Below are 21,955 nucleotides of genomic sequence, written 5' to 3'. Positions count from 1 at the left end.
ATTTGTGACCCTCTGAAAAATGGCATTTGGACTAGAATCTATTTTGTGATCTCTCTTTTTCATACAAAACCAACAGCAGCAGTGAGATTCAATGGAACCTTCTCAGATAACCTTGAACTGAGAGGAACCTTCAAAAGTTTTGCACCAAAGCCTAAACAATGCTCCTTCATAGAAACGTAATCCTCTTCCTTGCCTAACATCCCCAAACATATGTCTCTTTGTCCATGAATCACTAACAATATGTGACCTAACTTAATTCATTACTTACCTCGTTGATTCCTACACACCCTTCACAGAAATCTTTGAAACGTAGAATAGCCTAAATGACACAGCAGCACTACACCCTGCCCACACCACTTTCACCCATAACTCTGGAGGGAGATTCTGCCCTTCATCAAGAAATCCCTCATATTGGTCTGACTTTCAGACTCCCATCCCTCTAATAGAGCACAGTGACTAACGTAGCACCCCTTTTAATTATATATTTTGGTGCTATATTTTCCTTCCAAGTCAATATGATTATTCTTTAAGGACCTTTAAGCAATATTTGTCCGCTAGCTGCTGCTACTCCTCTGCAATCTCAGTCTGAAGCCAAATAAAATTATCAATAGAAGACCACCTACAGAAGACCATATGTTTGTTAATTACTTAAGACACACAAACATACTAAACCACCGGATCTCATTATCAGCCCTCCATCTTCAACTCACCCCTCTCTGAATCATTGTCCGGTTCCTCTCTATAGATACATTAAATTAAAAAACACAAAGGTTAAATTGCAGCTATACAAAGGTCTTCTAATTTAAAAAAAGCTAGTTTTAAAACCCAAAAAGCCATTGAAATTCTCCAGTTATACATAACAGACATAATTATAACTTGAACTGCTTTGATGCACTGCTTATGACTGCATCTATTACATCACTGATGACCTCTAAAATATAGGGCGGTGCAAGTTAAACTTATCTTATGTCAGTTATGCTTAGCAGGTGATTTCCAGTGTTTTTTTGGTTTTTGAACAATAGGTGTTGTATTACTAGAAGGCTTATATATACTGACACTTTAACCTTTGGTTTTAGCAGCGAATTTCTATGCTACCCTTTCCGCCCTGCATACATTCCCAGAGGCAGTCTTTGGCCATGCATGGAGGGGCGTCATATGGTGGGCTAGCCTGTGCTCCCCACAGACAGTTAACCCCCGCCGAAGGGGTTTGGTCCCAGTGCTTGGCCTGGGACCAAGCCCTGCACCCAACCTTTGCGGGGATCCAACTGCCTGGCCTTTAGCCGGGCTAGACAGGGGGTTGACCGCAGGGCCTGGCCTATGGCGAGGCCTTGTACCCAGCCCCATGTGAGTGACTAACCCCCGGATGCACGTCCTTTGGCTGTGAACGACAGGTGTTGGCTACATGGCCTGGCCTGTGGTGAGGGCCTGCGCCCAACCCCCAAGGGATTACTAACAACCCCAAAAGCAGACATCTGGCCTTAGACCCTCATTTTCTCACATGAAGGGACCCTAGGGCAGGGTCGCTCTGGAAGCATCACCACCCCCCTCAAAACCCCTGCACAAGTTCTAGGTGGTCAGGGTATCTCTACCCTATCCTCTTATAGAAGTTTTAATTCTTTTTGTATATGACTCAGTCTCAGAATCCTGTAATGGCAGCCACAACACTGTTGCTTCCACCTATCACATTGCTTAGTCCCACAACCTGACATGACAGACCAATCAGATTTCTTTTTCTGACTTTTTTTCCTGTGGATATCATTATTCTTTGAACGTAAATTTATAATAAAAATGGCTAAACAGATTTAAACCAAATTGCAAAAACAAAAAGCTTTCTGCGTAAACATCTAGAAATCTTCTAAATGTATTGAATTTATTTTAGCCATTTTCACTGTACTGCTGTTCATCTTTTCTTATAAATATTGCCTGGGGGAAATAGTGTTTTTAAACTCCCGGCTCCGCTTGATAGATCATCCCAAAAGTTTCCAGGAAGGAGCTGAGGTGAGCAAACAAAAACAAATAAAAAATAAGAGGCCATCCAACTCAGCTCCTTTTTGGAAAGTTTAGGGATCATTTGTCAAGTGGAGCCTAGTAAAAAGGCAGGGGGTGGTGAGGACGGAATTACACCAAATTTGACAAAAAGTTAGAGCTGTACTCTGAAAGAGTGCTTTATAGTAATTTGGAGTAAATCAGTTTAGCAGTGTGTGAAATTCACATGTAAACAGGCCTCGGGAAGTCATGAAGGGGTTAAAATTATAGTGATATCTGGACAGTTGATCCTGTGCTATCATAATTTTTTTTAATATGCGATTGACTGGCCCAATGAACTTTTACCTCCTGCTGGCCTTTTCAGTACCACAGGACCTGTACCAGCTGGCCAGTCCAGAACAAGGCTAGCTGGAACTTCAAGAAAAATGTTTCAGCCACCATCGCAGGACACTGGGTCCATCCATCCATCCATCCATCCATCCACCCACCCATCCATCCATCCATCCACCTACCCACCTACCTATTGGGGAAATGTAGGTACACCTTGTTGGGGGTTGGTGGAGAATACCCCCAGATGGACCCACCAAGGGACCTAATGTAAACATCTCTAGCCTATCAAATTGTCTCCTCCAATTCCTCCTCTACTAATAATCCTAAATTAATCTACCACCTTGTCTTTAGGCTCTAGAAGAGTCAGATGCATCATTATTCTATATATCCTGGAGGTAGGTCTTCTGAGCAAAGCCTCCATAAGATTCCACGTTCTCTAAAGCTCCGATATCCTGGGAGCTGCCACAGTTGAACTGAGTGATTTGCCAAAAGCATGTCCTTATTGCCAGTATCTTTAAGGATGGTTCACTACATAATATATCAAAAGATTTCATACCTTCAGTAATCCATCCATGATGTATGCCTATCAGGGCACGCAATGGAATCTGCTCTGGCTATACATCTCTTTAAGGAGACTCATTCTCTGAAAAAAGAGTTTATCAGGTGGCCAGCCCAGCTTCTACATGGCACGCGTCCATGCCCAGATCACAGCCATCGTAGGTTCTGGCACAGCTATATTAATATGTCCTCCATATATTCCCCTAAGGTGTCCCCGCTCCGATAAGAGTTTCTATCCACTGTCAGGAATGATTTCTGCACATATAAGAATACTCAATGATTTACTCCCATGAGATGTGAGGCAATTAGTATGTTCTCACTTACGAAACTGCAATGGCACTCTCCTAAACAATCCAAATGTAAGGTTTTCAAAGGTATTCTAAAGGTTCCTCGATCCCAGAGCAACATGCATAGGAAAAGGAATCAAACTTAGTCCTCTGGTACCCATAAAGATGCACTTTGGAAAAAACATAGGAAGTGCTATCATCTTACACAGTGTGGCCCAGCATAAATGAGACACAGTCAATTCCCTCCAGTGTTTTTGCAATGCCTCAGGGACTTGATGAAATTGTCATCCTTGACTGCATCTCTCTCTCACAGATATATATACATATATACATCTATACATACATATATACATCTATACATACATATATATCCAGGTTTTTTACAGTTTATTCTAAAACCAGAACATTCCCCACATAATGCATATCAATGAAAATTCTCTGGATCAGGCATGTGTAAAAGAGCATTGTACATTTACAAATAGAGCTAGTATTCCAACCCATGTTCTCCCATTATTCTCTTATCATGGAATATTTCCTGATTAAGAAAGGCAAGAGTTTCAATGCATGTGTAAAAGGTAGCGAGGATGGAGGGCATTCATGACTGGTACATTCTTCTAAGGCTAGTGTTTATGACAACATCCCATTAAGCCTTCCACAAGCCTCTGGAATATTATATAATAGCTGCACCTGAGAAACAGATACCGGACCTACGTCCATCTTTTCCAACACTGTGAACAGAAAGACCCGTTCGATAGATTTAAATGCCTCCCAGCATTTAGGGGCAGTACCATTGCAGGTTCATCAATATTTTAAATATATTCCAGTCAGGAATATATCAGTCAGTGATCACATCTTCATTCTATAGATCTTGCTGGCTCTTGTTTTCTACTTTCTCACCTCTCCTTCAGACATGGACCCCCAACTGCCTCATAGCCATCTGCTACTGAATGGTGGTCTGGTCACTTATTCTGACCTTAACAAGAACAGAAACAATCTATTTTCCTGCACTCACCTTCTTCCACTACCAAATCATTTTCCCATGGATATCATGATGACAGCATCGCCCAGCTAAAAACTTAGTAATGAGCAATTCCATTTTCCCTTCAGGTTGAAGATTACCCAAAGCCCAGCCATTGCTGCCAGATTTCAATAAATGACTACATGGAAAATATGCTCATTCACCGTCTTTCATACTATCCAAAACACTCATCTCCTTGCCTACCTTAAGCAAATGTTATTCTTCACTAGTGAATCTCCTTCTATATTATTTTATCCTACTGCATAAATATGGAGACAGCCTTGTGAGAGGAAAAGCACAGCCCTATTCAGGTGTCAGTGACAACTCCTCCCACCACTCTAGCTCAGGAAGACCCATCAGCCTGGTGATGGCCATCAGGATATGCAGGGCACACCTCAGCTCCCTTTGTGTGACTGTCTAGAGTGAATGCACAAACAGGCCCCTGTCAGTCTGAACCAGACATTGATTCTACAGGCAGGCGCACAGGATGGTTACACAAGAAAATGCCCACTTTTTAAAAGTGGCATTTTCAAACACAATTTTAAAACCAACTTAACTAAAAGATGCATTTTTAAAATCTGAGCCCAGGGAGCCCATTTCCGAATCTCCATTTCTTCCCAATTCAAAGTTACACTTGTAAAATGTTATAAGGTAGCTCCAATGATAACCTATGGGGGAGGCAGGCCTTGCAATCGTGAGAAACTAAATTGGCAGTATTTCACCATCAGGACATGTAAAACACTCCAGCTCACAGTCTTACCTTTCATACACACACACTGAATCTGCCCATGGGGTACCATGGGCCTACCTTAGGGGTGCCTTACATGTAGAAAAAGGGAAGGTTAGTTAGGGCCTGGCAAGTGGGTACACTTGCCAGGTCGAAATGGCAGTTTAAACCTGCACTGCAAACACTGCATTGGCAGGCCTCGGACAAGTTTACAGGGCTAAACTTCTGGGTGGCACAACAAGTGTTGGAGGCCCACTAGTAGCACTTGATTTACACTCCCTGGCACACACAGTGAGTATTTTAAGCTCAATTGCAAAGATTTTTATTAATCATGCAATAAAGAATTTACTTACAGTGCATGGTACTACAGACTTAGCAGTAAATCAAATATGCCAATCAAAGATAATCAATACAATTTACACAGGGAACACTTGCACTTAAGCACTGATCAGCAGTGGTAAAGTGCCCAGAGTACATAAACCAGCAAAACGAAGTCCAGCACACAGTTAAAAATACAGTAGAGGCAAAAAGATCGGGGAAACCATGGCAACAATGCCAGGTCTAACATATGCTAATAATAATTTGCAAAACTTGCGTTATTTTCTTGCCATGCGTTTCACAAACAGCGCTTGTTTTAGTGAGACCGAGGCATGCTGTTATAAATGCATTGCTTCGTCTGCATATTCGTTTGTCTGGTGCATAAGCAGAAATTCCATCAGGCAGAAATGTTTTCAGATGCACATACAGACATGACTTGCTGCTATGGGTAAATATTGCAGCTGGAGCTTGTAACAGATCTTGGAGTATTGCAATAGTTCATCAGTACACCTTCGAAACTGCAGGTAAAGCCTATGACTGTTTAGGCAACTAATGTGTGTTGTAAAGGGTGTTGCTTTGCTCCATTTGTGGCTGGTATTAGTGGAGTGTACTGCTCTTAACCGTACTCAAGGATCAGCATTTGCTCATGCATGGGTGGCCTGTCTCTCCATCTCCCTTCTTGAGCCACCCTTTCACAAGGCTACAGGGCTATAGTGGATGGACTTGGAAAGGAAACCTGCACAGTTGGCATGTGTGGCACCGTCCCCTTTCCTGCAGATGTAAGCTCACTTTAGCAGTTAGTAGGGGTGCATCCTCGGCTCTCTACTTTAGAGACTGAGTCACCAATGTGGGACTCTTTTGCCCACAAGCACAGCAGAGCATGACTGACTAAGCACCCATGACAAGGATGGTAAGGTACAAAGACAGAATGTTATGTGGAAAAAGTTGTACTGTACCCCAAAAGGTGCGGATGGTCTAAAACGTTGTGTCATCTGCATGCAAGCCTTAGAAACCTGACTGACGGAAGTATACATCAGTTCATTCTGCAACTGAATCAGACACAAATTTCACACTGGGTTTATCCCTGCCATGAATGATGCTGAATGATGGTTAAAGCACACAATGGAAGCAAAAAGAAAAAGAATCACACAGGAACAGGAGGAGGAGAACACATGAAAGGCATGCAAGAGTTTCAGACAAGCATTTGCAACAAGTATTACTTGATCTGCCTGTCCGTGTTCTCCACGCATATGTGCTGTGCGGGTACTGTGGTCCACTTTTCTGCTTCAATCACCATGGCTTCAGCATCCATCAGCCCAAATCCATAGAGGTGACTCACTGTTGGAAATATAAAGAATTCCAATATTAATTTCTGGTTTAAAGTAGAGACACATGCAATTTCAAACAAAACAAAGGCCAGACACCTTTTCTAGGCAATGCATGTGAATGTACGTTATTTATTACATTTTTTGTACAACAGCCAGTTTCGTTAAGGTACACATCATTACTGTGCACATTCGTCTAACAAGTGACATGAAACAACTTTGTTAGCTCCTCCATTTTCTCCACCGAAAACTGTGAACTGATCAAGCGTTCCCTGGTCAACGCTGTTCTACTTGCACGCTTCTATCAAGTTTAGCGTTCGATAGTTCTATTCCAATTGAAAAAAATCTATTGTTAGGCTCTTCTACCAAAACCTCTTAACAAATGCCATAAACCAGATGCAAAGGTGCAGTCAAATTCATGGTGTACATCTGCATCCTGCTCACCAGTGGCAGGTTCAGTGTGATCAACACTGAGGAATGCAGATCCAGGATCCGGAGACCAGATATATCCTACTGGGTCAGCAGCAGGTGGCATGACTAAGTTGTTTAGAAATTTGATTTTGGAGACGGGAGGGGGGATTTTGAAGAGAAAAGAATGTGTGTGTTAACAGCAAAGATTTCTAGGAGAAACCAAAGGATGAGATCATTTCGCAGAGGGAGAAGGTGTAAAGAGTGAAGCTTGGATCCTTGACAGACCATTAGGGGATGCTTTCAGGTCAGGGTGTAGGTGGAAAGGGACATGAGCACTGACACAGTGGAAGAAGTTCAGTGTGAAAAAGGCCTTCCCACTCAGCAGGGGAGTAAAACGAGCAACCACATGGTATGGGCCATGTCATTCCTCCCAAAATGTTTTGATCACTAAAAGTTTCTTCGCTGCATACACAGTTTTATTTTCAAACTGAACCTTGGCCTCTCTCACCCTAGTTTACAGATACATGTTTTTTATTTCATATCGGCATCCCTCACTTGAGAGCCCCCCACCATCATCATCTCCCTTTTTCTAAAATGTCTAACATGAACAGTCTCAAATACAATACTTGCACTGTCAGAAGAACTTTGACACACACGGTTAAGGGCACTTTTTCTTCCACTCTAGATGGTTGCATGGCCAGTGGCACATTACTGAGGACACATCCATGCCTGGTTGACAATACTCCTGCACTTCGCACCCCTAGCTCGGACACCAGAAAATCACAGCAAGGGAGGGGATCTATAACAATGCAGCACGTGTGTCCTGCTGCCCTTTGGAGGAGAGAAAGAATGGTACAGAAAACATTTCCATGCAGATGTTTGTGATAAACATGTCCTCTTTGTGACTGCAGAAAACCTTAAAGGTTGTTGTGAGTTCATATTGGGGAAGGGTGGAGCAGAGTTCCTGTTTAAAAACCCCCACTGATGAGGCTTTTCAGTTTACAACACTTAGGAAGGTTACAGGCAGGGACGATTAATGGGACTTCTTTAAGGGTCACAAGATGTAACAGTTGTGAAATGTGGATATCCTTTAGAAATTCTATGGTCTGTTTGTTGCAGACTGAGGTCATACCCCCCCAACCCTGCAATGGTCTGCAAGCTGTCTTTGGGGTAGGGGCAAGCAACATGCAGAGGAGAAGTAGAAGGCCTTTCGTCCAATTGCCCTTAAGGAAGACCGCCATGGTCAGAGGCATATGTTTAGGACAGTGCTTTCTCTGCAGAGATTTCAGAGACTGGTACCTCTCATGAATGGCTGTAGCAAGTGGGAAGAAACAGTATTAGTCCACCATGAGAATCTCCTGATGCATTCCTTTAATTTCTCAATGCAGTTTTTGGCTTCTTTGGAATTTGGCAAAAAGGCTCCCATGGGTAAACATTCACTGGTTCTATTCCAAATTCACACTGGGGGTTCCAGTGTACACAGCCAGGCAGTATGACTGGCACTGTCCAGGACAGCTCAGCATCATGAAAATGGACTTCCGTCTATAGAGAGGGGCCGAAAATACACTCATCTTGCAAGTGCCCAAAGTAAAGACAGGAGGCTACCTTGCACTCTGAGGCGGAGTAATAAGTAAAACTACCACCCGGCCAGGATTCAAATGCATTTCTACAGCACAGCCAACTTAAATGGCTGCCCTGAAGGGCTGTGGGACAACATGCACTGCGGTGAAGTGCAATGGGCATGGATAGATCCTCATGATAAAACTCAAGGAGATGATGGACGAAGTACTGAAACTTTTCAGCCACTCAGCCCCAGATCTGGGTTGAATCCATCATCGTTCTTTAGCTCACTGCGCTACCCCAGTTCAGACCCAGCTATATGCAAATCAATCTTGAATCTGTGTCTCACGGGAACAGTCGAGCCTGAACTGTCAAGCCAGGTCTTCCCTGGACCAGAAACAAGCATCTTGGGACCAGGTTCTGGGTAACACCCCTCATCAGCGAGGCTAGCTTGGAATCCAGTGGCAAAGTGAGCAAGGGACCCACGTCTGGGCATACCCTGCCAGAGTGAACAAAGCAAACACATGGTGTCTGTTTCACATGACAAAGGGGCACACTCTTTGTAATGTGATCATGGATCTCAAAAGAATATACAAACTCACACCTTCTAACTCTAAAGTTGGGGAGAGAGAGAACAGGGTTGGAAGAATAATTGCGCTAGCGAACTGCTGCATTAACATTAGTTTGCACGCTACATTCGTCTCTCCAAATGCATTGCATGAGTTCATACAAGGTCTCTTTTGGCCTTCATTCATGGCGGACGTACCTCACAGGACTCCTTATGTTGTTACTAAAAGGGTTAAAATTCAAGGTCATCTGGTGGAATGTTTGGCAAAATTAAAGCTTTTTAGTGGTATTTGTTTTCCCATGCTAAAGTCTACAATCTGAAACTATCCTACTTTTTGTTCATAAACATGGCCAGACTGGGAACCTAAAGCACACCTGGCAATTTGGCAGGCCAGCTAGTGGGTGGGGTGAGATGGGAGGTGGGGGGTGATATTTCAGTGCCACTGCAAAACCGGCTCCAAGTAACAAAACCAGCCTCCGCTGCTGAAAAACCGCCGCCCACCCTTCCAAATAGCCCGATGCCTGCTATGGCTAGTCCGCCCCTGTATATAAAAGTTAAAATGCAAAGATGCTTACACCTTGGCCTTACACCTGTTGAACTTTTATTTTTTTCTAAGAAAGGTGCTGCCGTAGCGTGACGCACTGAGTTGTAGCTAATTCTGGAAACATACTCCAGGTTAGCAGTCAGACATGGCATATTTACATCTCTCCAAATCTATTCATTATTTTGAGTGTATCGCGATACAAAAAGTTAGTTAAGCAAAAACAATCCTGGTTTCCCTGTCAATGAGGCCAGACATGTTCTAGCTGAGCTTCTGGGAACTTCTGTGATGCAATCTGAACTAACCAGTGCCAGATCATCTTGTAAGAATTTAACAGAAAGAACCCATCAAACACGTGCGGAGCTCAAAGGAAGGGCTGTTTTGTGCATACTGCCTGTATCCCCCAACTACGAGGAAATACTAAGCCAAACAAACTAGGAAATGTCAACAGGCAAGGACAGAGAAGTGATTGTAGATTGTACCACAGGGACAACAAATAGTTTTATTTTCCCACTGGAGAGCATATCTTGATGAAAACTAGGTCAATGAGAGACCGTGAACCCAATGACCAGTAGCGGTCATTACCAACAAGAACACCCTGCAGTGCTTTCTAGGTGAAAATGTCCCTGTTACTTAGCAACTCAAGCAATATGGTGCTAAATAATAAAGTGATAAAATAGGCAGGTCCACGTTCACAGATTACCCAGGGTCAGCCATATACACATTCAGAACGGTGGACCTCACCCATTCTAAGCATAGGCAACTGGTTAAGACTAATCATCAAGCACTATGCTACATGAATAAACTCAGAGCTAAGAGACTTGTGACTATTTAAGAAACATTTCAGAAAAAAATGCTAAGGTCTGTGTTAGACCTGGCACCATTGACGTGGATCTCCCTTCCATTTTCACTGTTGCCTCGTGTGTTTTTGTTGGTGTTAGATGCTTTGGGCACTGTGCCACTGCTGTCCGGTGCCACAGTGCGAGTGCTCCCTACTGTAAATTGATGTATTGATTAGTGGTTCCATGATTGGATGTTTGGTTTACTTGTCAGACCCTAGAACAGTGCACTGAGTGTGCCCAGGGCGTGTAAATCCAAATGCGGCTAGTGGGCTTGCAGCACTGGTTGTGCCACCCACAGAAGCGGCCTTGTAAAACGTGTCTAAGGTCTGCCATTGCAGAGCCTGCGTGCAGTCTGGTACTGTCATGCTGTCATGCTGACTGGGCAAGTGCACCCACTTGCCAGTCCCTAAACCTTCCCTTTTCTTCAGATTAGTCACCCCTATGGTAGGCCCACGGACAGGCTGCATTGTAAGTATAAGGTAGGAAAAGCCCTGATGTGTGTGGCATGTCCTAATAGTGAATTACAGACATTTTCGTTCTTCACTATTGCAAGGCTACCTGTTCTCCATAGACATCAGAAATATACCTTTTGTACATATGCTATATACCTATCTCATTCCCATTAAAAGAATACGTATTGAGCTTTCCCAGCAACCATGCATCTGCCTGGACCAGCACATCTCGCGATACATCACTTTCCAGCTCCTCACAGATTTCAGACCCCTGAACCAGGAAGACTGCGGAGAAGAAAGAACAGCATGAGGGTGGCAGGGAGGAGAGTGGAGGGATTGGGAGTGCCTAAGGGTGAGGGGAGAAAGGGAAGACATGGGTGACAGGTGGAGGGGGTGGCAAGGCTGTGGGGCAAGACTGAAGGGAGAGAGAACATAACTAGCATGGCAGGAAGGAGAAGAAAGACTGGCAGGGAGAGTGGTGAGGAGGAAGGGAGAGAGAACAGATCAATGCTGGCAGATGGAGAGAGGAGAGATGCGAAACCGAAGAAAAGCTGAGGGTAGAGCGAACTGATGGCAAGACGGGCACAGAAAGAGGAGAGGCGCTGATAGGGAGATCTAAAGGGGAAAAGAACATAAGGGTGGAAGGGGTGAGTGCTTAGACTGCCAGAGAGTGAGGAGATTAAAAGGAGAGTCTTAAGGCAGAGAGAAAAAAATGAAGGTGACGGGGAGGAGGGCAAAAGGACCAGCAGGGGCAGTGTTGAAACTGAGAAAAGGAGAACAGAAGCAGGGTGGCAGAGAGGAGAGCGGAGATCCGCAGGGGAGCGGGGAGACTGAGGGAAGAGTGAATGGAATGAGGGCGGCAAGGGTAGAGACATGCATGGAGAGCAGCAAGACTGGAGAGAAAGTGCACAGGGTCCCTCCCAAGTCCAACAGAAACAAGATCTGCCAAACTGGAGGATTAAGGCAAAGGTTTGGGGAAAGGGGAGACCACCCTAAGGTTGACAGGTCTAACAACCTTTTTAACATGCTTTCTTTTAACACCTCCTTTAGATTTGCATGTGCAAAATGCTTTGCGATTAGTGCATTTGCACAGTGTCACAATCTAGACTCACATTTACTATGGACTTGGTCCTAATCTTCTCTCCAAAATAGAATCAACCAAAAACAGCAATCGAATTTCAAATACCTGCACCAAAATATGAATAATTTTTCTTAATGATTCTGCAGCCTTCAATCCGGTGAATTTTGTCTTTCCATGTATTTGACACTTCAGTTATAATAACTATTTATTTTATTTGTTTATTTATAAGGTATTTGTAAAGCACAAGCTGTTATCACCAGAAGGGTGTCCTGGTAATAAAATGATGAAAACCACTTTCAAGAACAACCTCGTATATGGGCCCCAACAAATGTTTGCATGGTTGGCCTCAGATCTAAGTAATCAGGAGAGTGAATTCAACTCTCAGCGTCCCTAAAAGAGGTATTGAAAACCCAAGAGTGTCCAGGACACATACATCTTTAAGTCTTAATGCACGACCTGAAACATACTTCCTAACTTTCATTTGCAATAGCAAAGGGCCTTGTTTATGGAATGCTATGTGTGCAATGCACACAGCTTTGAACACTGTTCGTTCTTTTCAGGACCGGCTTTTGGCATGAGAAAGCTGGGCGCAGGCCCTGGGCGCCAAACTTCTGCGAGGCGCACGGAGCTGTGTGCATTAATTAAGGTTATGCAAACAGCAGCGCCCCTCATCTTTTTCCAGCCTTGTCCATGTCCCTGCCTGCTCAGTTCGCTCTCAGATTTACTAGTTTAAAGTGGTGCTTCATTATCATACCGTAGGTGATTTTTTCACACCCCATTATTCCCCTTCTTTGCCCTCCCTTCACCTTCTCAACACTGCGGACACAAACCAACAACACCTTCACCAGGTTGAGGCAGCTACGCTATAGGCAATGTAGGTGAGCTGGGGGAGGTCGGGGAGAGGTTTGTATTTAGGGACCATTCACTGCTCAGCCAGGGACTGACAAATGAACATAAAAGGGACCCCTTGCGGCACAACATTTCTCTTTCCCCCCAATCTTCGCAAAGGCTGGCTCTGGTTCTTTTACTGGTAGAGCAACTCCGACCTAAGTCCAAAAGAAATCCCATAGCCAGATTCAGAATAAGCTGAAGGCTACAGAAAGACTTTAAATGATGGGCCAAATATATAACGTTACAGTAATTGAAGCGAGATAACAGCTATTTGAACCACTGTGTATGACACCTACGTGGGCAGCAAAGACAACACTTTGCAAAACGGATGTAAATAATATGCATGTAAATATAAGGCGTAGTTGTCACACTACCCACCCAAATGAAAATGTGGGTATGGTCAGCGTATGACATTAAGGAGGAGAAGAAGTCGTCCTGAATGAGGTTAGCCAAGGAAGATATGTAAATGTTGAACAATAATATCAAATAAAATAGCAATAAAAGATAAATCGTTCGAATAGGGCCATTTACTACTTTTCTACGTTCTTTGTTCAAGAATTGGTGATGATGTTGAATATGTACGTCACACATCTATTTTATGCCTAAAAATGTCGCTGTTTAACAGGTCTCTTGGTCCAATAGCAGTGATCAGGAACTATTCGACAAAAGCAAAACAAAATGAAAAACTTACATTTTGCCTTGTTAAGTTCAGTACTTACATGGTGGCAGCAGCTAAAGGTAAACATAAGAGTAAACATCTCAGCAAAAACTGACAATCAATTATGGAGTCCATCTCCAAACCAAAGTAAAGAATACCGAAGAGGAAAAAAACAGATGGGGAAGTGAATTTGTTAAAATAACAATTAGAACACCTATTGACATGCATTTCTCACTTATAGGGAAGCCTAACAGGGACCCAGACTTATAAAGCGCACCAGGTCATTGAAGCAAAATAGATCCACTCAGTGGATAAACATGCATAATAGGACACACTGTGAGAAAGGACACAATGCCAGGTAACTTTGTTCTGCAAGACACCCACTTAAGTGTTTCCAGAGAGGCCACTACTGAGACCACTGGAGTAAACAGTGAAACTATCACGTAAAATCAGGAACAATCTAGCTGGATACTGGACATTAGCCTGGGACTCACGACAGATGAAATTATTCCTGAGGCTCTGCAAGTCCCTCCTCTCAGCAGTTATAGCCAGGAACACATCTGTAATAGACAACCTCCAATATTCATGCAGCAGCACGCCTCTTCTGACTGCCTATAGATGAACCATATCCCAATGAGCTACTCCATTAAATATCATAAGCCTAGTGCCACAGTTTTGCATTCTCATGGCTATACTCCTGCGCAAACATTGTTCTCTTCAGAAAGTTGGTACGGATACGTTCCGTGCACACCTAAGTCCTAAGAAAAGTTTATGATCCGCAAACCTTCATCCTCATTGTGATGTTCCCAATCCGATAGTCTAATATTAGTCATCCTTTTAATATTTTCCAACTTCTCTAGAGAGTCCGCTACTTTGACAATTGAAGTGACAGCACAGCAGTGCATATTCACCCAAAACAAAAATCACTTACCACTTTTTTAGGGTAGATGTTCTTTTCTGTATAATTTGAATGGATTTCACAATACCCCTCACCCTAGATGACATTGCCTGCTTTTTTTTTCTTTTTGATTTTTACAGCAGACAGTATTCAATGACATACACTTTTGTGGAGGCTCGAGTTTAGCCATTCAAGCGGTTTCACCTGCCATGCGGTCAAGAGTGTTCACCTCGGCGACTCCACTTTTCTCAGCCTCACTAGAATCAACATCTGGCCACAGATTACATCTATAGCAGATTTGTCCTTTCTCCTTTATTAGGTTTGCTCGTACTTGTGCTTCCTGAAAGAAAGTGGTATAAAACTAACTCGTAGTACCAATCACTCCTTGCATTCTATGTTTGCCCCAAAGCCTAGAGTTTGGGACCATTCACATGAGAGCTAGGTAAATGGAATAATGGGTCTTCAATCAGTTAGGATAGATGAAGTCACCCCACTGCATCCAAATCAGGCTGCTGGGGCACCAATTCCAGAGCGTCTCGCTCCAATGCAGACTCTCTTCCAAGACCTGGGCTATTGCCACATTTCATTTCAGGGCATAAAAAACTAAGTGGTGGATGGAATTCTGAAATTAATCTGTGCCACTAGCAATCACTTGAGGTCAAATCCCAATCCATAGTCTTGTGCCCACCATGCCAACTCAGTTTGGACCCAGCCATAAGCAAATCAGTATTGGCCCTGCTCCAATGGGAACAGCCAAGCCCAAACTGCCAGGCCAGGTCTTCCCTGAACCAGTACACAAGCAACCCAGGACCAGTATAGCCCTTCTAAGGGCTCATCAGCCATGAATAGCTAGGCTCCAGTGGTGCAGTGTTGTTACAATTCACTTCAGAGCACCGGAGGATTTGTGAGTTAACACTGCTTCTCTATGTAATGGAAGGCAAGTGAAGCCATCATCTTGGGTCATTGGCAGGAGAGTGGGAGAATCACACTGCCACTATATCCTCCTGGTAAAGACGCCCAAGCAGGTACTGTGTCCACTCCCACAAGCACCACAGGCTCTTCTTTCCAGGGAGACTGACTCCACCAGAAGAGTATCTTGGCACTGCATCCCTGCGTCACAAGCGCATGAGCTTGGGGCGCATGAAGACAAGTCCTGCTTCTCATTCTCCCTTACCTCCCTTTCAACACTACTCCCTTTGTTCATACAATTTTTGCATTACTTTCACGTTTTTTCCTTTCCTCACATTAGCTCAGTCATATCCCTGAGAATGTGGCATTTCCCCACCGATCACTTCTAGAACTCATTTATTAGGTTTCGCCTATTATCATTCGCTTGCGAATGTAATAGGCGAGAATTCAAGTGCTCCATCGACTCGTCAAACCACTGCGGTTTTTCCACAGTGCATGTGAGTCACGTGACCACAAAAGCGGGTCACGTGACCACACAAGCACGCGCATCTCCCTAATCCGGCTGCCACACTTCTCCTCCCCTCGCTCGCATTGCCGCCCCCCCACCAGGCTCTCCCGCCCCCATCCGGCTTCCCTCCGGCCATTTGCCAGCATTGCGAGGCCATTTGCCAGGAGCTCTCCCCCGCCCGCAGCTTGACAATGTAAACTCCTATCGCTACAATACGTATCAGTTTGCAGTTAGTAATCTCTCTTAAACTGCCTATGCACTCCCACCCACACAGAAATAGTACTGCGACTTCCTCATTTCTATCTATGTTTGCATCTGTTTCTCACTAGAGCTAGGGGTTGCACACGCTTCCCCTGGCACAGTCGTACTCCGTTAACATATTGGATTCTACGCATGCCCGCCCAGTGAAGCCCCCAGGCACCTCGGGTGTAACCCCACCCTCTCGCAGATGCGGGACTGCGGGACAGTACACATGGACCTTGGAATGCCAGGGAGTGCACACACGCCTTTTACGCTGAATAAGAAATTTTTTATTTATATATCGTTATTGGCATTGTCAATAACAATATATAAATATAAAATGTCATTTACAAAACCAATAGCTCCAACTTTCCAAATGCGAAACCTATTGGCATCGCCAGTGCTTGTTTTGTTTGTGGTCATGCTAATACAAACAGGAATAAAAATTAAAGAGCTCCTTCCAGACCAGATCACTCCAGAAAAGAACACTAACTCAATGCTGTCTTTAGCATGGGGAGAGTACGTCTTTGACACCTAAGACAATGCTACTGTAACAGAAATGTTGTGAGTATTGCAGTGGCTTCTGCCGCATATCACTGACACCAATCCTTCCTATGTACCTTCGTATGTACCTACAGTGCCATCAAGCAAGTATAATAATGAGTTTGTACCTCTATATGAATAATAAACGTGCACATGTTTAATAATCACCTAGGCCAGTAAACTAACAACCTGTGTAATGAAAAAACTTGTGACGAACAATTTCCACAAAAAGGATGTTTGTTTCAGTTATTGAAGCCACCATACAGATCCACGTTGTTATTGTAATAATACTCACACAAGCCAGGAGCAGCAATGCTAAATCCTCTTTAGGGAGGCGCAAAATGACAGCAACGGCGCTGAATGATTGGAAGCACAGTGCTGAAGCGGGTACAGTGTCCCATGGTATGGTATCAGAAACCCATTTGTTGGAGGTAATAGCTGTCCGTGGTTGGAGTGAAGCATTGGTTTCTCGCTGTGGGGGTGGCTTGGCCTATCATCAAAGAAGCCTCTTCAGTTTCTTTCGGCCGGGATAGAGAACCTCGCAGGAGGGCTTTGGCTTCTGCTCTGTATTAATAGGACCGGGGGAAGTATTGGCACATGCCCACCACAGGTGTGACGCTGCTGTCGCCTACTGCTGTGCTCTCTTATCTAAAGTTCAATTTCCATGCATTCTAATGCTTCTTTGCATGGTGACATGTCTTTGATAATTTTGTCTGGAGCTGGAAGTCAGGAGTCAACATTCATGCTCTAGTTGCACGATAACCTCCACACAAAGCAAAACTGTAGCAAGAACACTGTGTTGTAACCTTTAGGTTGCACCGCCCAAACCTTCCTTTATGTATCATCTGGAGGGAACTCTGAGACTGCACTATCTACCACGTCCATCTGCCAAACCACAAGCACTGCACACTGCCACCCTTCCTAAATAACTTTCCAGATTTGCATTCTCTTCCATTAGTACAATGGCACTAGAGCTGCGGCCCTGTGGTAGCCTACTAGAACTGGCTGCAGTTTCCATGCCTGAAAGGGAGAGACAATTCACCCAGGAAAGAAATGAAAGTCCTTAGTATGGTCAAGCATGTTTACACTTATGATTCCAGCAAATGTCGGTCTTCTTGAACACTTAAGGAACCCCAGAAATGCTCATGCTTTTAATTGAAGAATTGTATGCATTTCCAAAGTGGGCAATCTGCCTATAAATCATTGCACACTGACTAATGTGTGTATTTGTGGATATTCCGCAACCTTTGCAGGTAGCCATGCAGGAGTACCCACAGAGCCGTCCGTGCAAATGAATGCACGAATAGTGAAAATTCCATCCAAGTAACGCCTGGCACACATGGAAAATTCCATCAATCTTGCTAATAAGGACTGAGAATTTCCACGTGTAAAGTAAAGGTTTTGTCCAGTTAGGTTAACTCGAATGCACATAATACATCAATTCTGCCCTTGCTGTGTGGGGATGATTGATGTACGGATTTCTACATAAAGGTTCTGTATTTTCTTGTGACCAAGTGGCAAAATGACGTGTGGCTTAAGGTTCCAAATATCCTTGCTCCGGCCCTTTCCATGTCTTGTCGTTTGCCTTTGACTGCGAGGCCATCATTATATGACCATGCATCACACATTTATATGTGCATAACTCAGGCATACTATACTCCTGATGACATTATCGTTTTCAGAGCCCACACAATTTCTAATAGATGACTGTCTATGCTTTCATGAAGGTGGGACTTCAGTTATCTCTGTAGCTGCTGAGAGCACCTCATCGTCTAACAAGCATTGGCATAGCCAATAGGTCTCGCCTTTGGGACCTTATACGTGTTAAGCCATGCAGCACATTATCCTGGATCAGGTGCTGCTAGGGATTGAATAGCTATGCAATTACTACACACTGGGCCGTGCAGTGTGATTCAGGAATATGTGCTTGCCTCTGCCGTGCGCTTCTTCTTCCTGGGTGGCATTTGAATATTAAAAGCAACGACGGGAGGGTGGGGAGAACCAAAAGTAACATTTGGAGGATCAGGGGGTTTGAAAGCAGCGATGGGAGGGTAGGGGGATTAAAAACAATGATGAGGGAGTGGGAAGTTTTAAAAACATGGTTGCCAAAGCTAATGGTTTCACGCTTGCAGCAGAGCACACATGCATCAGGGCAATCTCGTGATTCGCAGATACTGCATTGGCAATTAGGGCAAGGGATATATTATCAAAGACGGATGCAATGCAACATATAGACTTTCAAAATTGTGCATACCACTTATGAAATTCATCACATAAAACTGTAACTACTAAGTGTTGATATTTAACTACAGCGCCTTGTTTCAGACTGGTTGGTGCTCTATAAATCGATTAACACTGCACCCATAAGCCATTTACTGTATGACAGGAGGCTGTTTGACAGAAACGCCGCCCTTTGGCGAGGCTGCAGCCATAGACGGAATGTCCAGAGGACCCGGGGATTGGTGCGTGATGGTGCAGGAAGTTGGGCTTACCTGGGTGTGGAAGGTTGCACTGCCTTTTCTCCAGCGTCACTTTGCTCGCAGCTGCCACAGGCCTCTTTTGTTGCTTGTGGGGATGTTGGTGGGCTCCTTCCACCGGAGTGCAAGGGGCAGGCTTGCCCTGACCAGGAAGAGAGGCCTTGGTGGGAGAGGAGATGCTGTGCCAGGGTGCTGGAGGGGACTTTGAAAAAAAGTTGAAGAGAGTGCTTTGACGGGACATGGCGTCTGCAGACATGCCACCTGCTGCACTCAGGCTCCACTGTGGCAGCACAAGGGATCTGCACCGGGAGCGCTGCTCTGTACTGGAAGGATACCAGCAGCGAGGAACTGTCAAGCAAGCTGAGGATCACCCCCCAAAAACGAGTAAAACGTAGCCCAGTGGATTGAGCAGGGACTTTGAGTGGCACTTGAGAGATGCTTTGATGTGCGAGACATCGCTCTGAATATTTATTGAAATCACATTCAAGGAACAAAAGGGCAAATTCCGTCTGTGACAGCGCTCGGGCATGCTGTGCGTTTAAGGAGAATGACTGCAGCTTCGAACCCCATAGCTGCGTCCAAGAAGCGGCCGACAAGCTGCGTACAGGAAGGTGCATTTTCGTGCCTATGACAACGAAAGCATCGCAAGATGGCGGACTGTCCACCATCCCACGGACACGCGCATGCTGTTTGCTTTGGACTAATGGCGAGAACAGCCATTTTTGTCCATGCAAACGTGTGCATGAAAGCCCTCGGCAGAATTGACTGCAAAAGGCACTCTCCATGGTGAGAGCAGCGCATGCGCTGCTTTCGCCAGGCGAGACTTAAAAAGCACAGGAGGAGGATCTGGACTGGAGTCTGTGGGTCAGACAATAACAAGTGTAATGCAATAAAGCAGCTAGCTAACAGAGGAACTGTTGACAATAAGGCAGGAAATGCACCCTTTATAATGCAGCAACAACGAGGAGCGTAATTATTTATGCAAATGAGCCATTTACCAAAAACTGTAATTTCAAATGGGAATATAATGACATGTGTCTACCAGCAGGTGGAACAGAGCGATTATAGTTGAAAGTGTGTTTGTCAGGTTGGTAAAACAAAGGAAATACAGCTACAGATTCCATCCAATAAGCTTAAAGCAAGTAGAAACATCTGTTCGGCCAGTGGGCGGAGCTTCAAACCTCCATGGGAAGGGTACTTTTAAATATTTTCTCAGGGGTCACAAAGGTAGGTCTGTGATGTGACGGCGGGTCCCATGTATGCCAGCAGTTTGGCCCAGGGGAGTGGGGGGTTGTGGTGTGGTAAGTTCGTTTTATGGGAAGCGAACCATGTGCATCTAGTGTCTGAAATGCACAATGTGAAACCAAAAACTTGGGATTAATCCAGGCCTCTCCACTTAACTAAACTGTGTGATCCTAGACAATTGTTTTATTATATTTTCTTTCCTGTTTCTTCCTTTATCTGAGAAAATGGAAATACATGACTTTGGGATGTGTGCTGTACAAAACCTTCTCCTGTGTTTGAGCTAATACATTTTAATGTTCATGTATAATAGGCACCCCAGGCACCCAAAGAGTGCACATAACAACGGACTTGTCTATTAGTGCGTTATGAGGGTGGAGGGAAGAATTAATGTTTCTGAACTCATGTTTGAAAAGAGTCAATATTAAAAATATAATTTTGAATTCACTGAAATAATATAACCTGGTTCCATTAAAAAAAAAAAAAACCTCAGCTGCTGAAATTCTCCAGTCATGTCTCATACAGCGCTGGGATGTCTAAGGGTAGCTATGCGCTCTATACATCACTAAACCTAAACTAAGGCGAAATAGTTCTGTATGTTAATAAAGTACACTTTTTGAACTATGCATAGACTTTATCATACTTTTACACATTTGCTGCAAGGTGAATTTAAAAATGAAGGCGTTTATGAAGCTAAGTGGTGCGAGAATCCCTAGTTATTTCCATCCTTTAACTTCAATAAAAATCTTTAAATACATGCTTGCCTTTTTATTTAATGTTTTTTAATGTTACTGCTGAGTCCTGTAAACAGCAGACCTGTGCTGCTGTTGACCAGGGGACCGCATGTAAATGTCAGGAGAGCCGCGTGTGGCCCCTGGGGCTTACTTTCAGTATCACTGCTCCATGGGATACACACAGCTGATGCCATACCCATTTGCAAGGCCCGTGCTTCAAGGCAGATAAGCTCTGGCAGACTGCTCGCCGACGCAGGTGGGGGCTCAGTTTGTAAATACCAGCACACAGCCATTTAAGAAACAAATTACAGAGTTAACGCCGATGGTAGATCGCCAGCTTTAAGTTAAGAGCTCATTTTCAACGCTCTTCAAATCACACCTCTTAGAATAAAAGTCAATCAGAGTTTGTGGTTCTGTTTCCTAGTAATTGCACATCCTGCACTTACAATGTCTGCAGAAAATTATAGGAAAAGCATGGGCGCAGCAAGGCATGCTAAGAGCAACGCCTAAAGCTGTAATTTTTTATAATCTCCTTCAAAACAGTTAAGACTGTGACTGCAGCAACCGCAAGAAGTAAAACATAGAATACAAAAACAGTCTTTATGAAGCTGAAAATGGTAATGCTGTAGGAGGGGGTCGATGGGAAATTTAATTGCTATTGTTCGTGACCATATTTTAAGAAATATTGAGCCTGTGTTGATAAAATGGCATTGAATTTATGGGATATGTAGAGACAGACAGACAGATGCAGGCAGACAGAAATATCAGAGAAGCCCATTCGTGTCATCTGCAAAAAACACAAGAGCCGCCACCTGGGCAACATGGCATCTAACAAAAACACACATGCAGTG

At 44.1% G+C, this 21,955-nt stretch overlaps 1 protein-coding gene across 4 annotated transcripts in view; it reads right to left on the bottom strand.

Moving 5' to 3' along the window:
- PCSK5 (proprotein convertase subtilisin/kexin type 5) overlaps positions 1-21,955 on the bottom strand; it is a 1,700,773-nt gene that overhangs the window by 600,671 nt on the left and 1,078,147 nt on the right. For all 4 annotated transcript variants that reach the window (XR_013607101.1, XM_078675787.1, XM_078675788.1 and 1 more), the window contains exon 11: positions 6,445-6,562. Coding sequence is in view for 3 of the 4 variants with exons in the window: in XM_078675787.1 (XP_078531913.1) it covers positions 6,445-6,562 (118 nt within the window). In the remaining variant the exon portion in view is untranslated. The remainder of the gene's footprint in view (positions 1-6,444; positions 6,563-21,955) is intronic.

Source organism: Lissotriton helveticus, chromosome 2_1 (assembly GCF_964261635.1).
Source record: "Lissotriton helveticus chromosome 2_1, aLisHel1.1, whole genome shotgun sequence".
NCBI lineage: Eukaryota > Metazoa > Chordata > Amphibia > Caudata > Salamandridae > Lissotriton > Lissotriton helveticus.
This window is presented reverse-complemented; position numbering and strand designations above follow the sequence as displayed.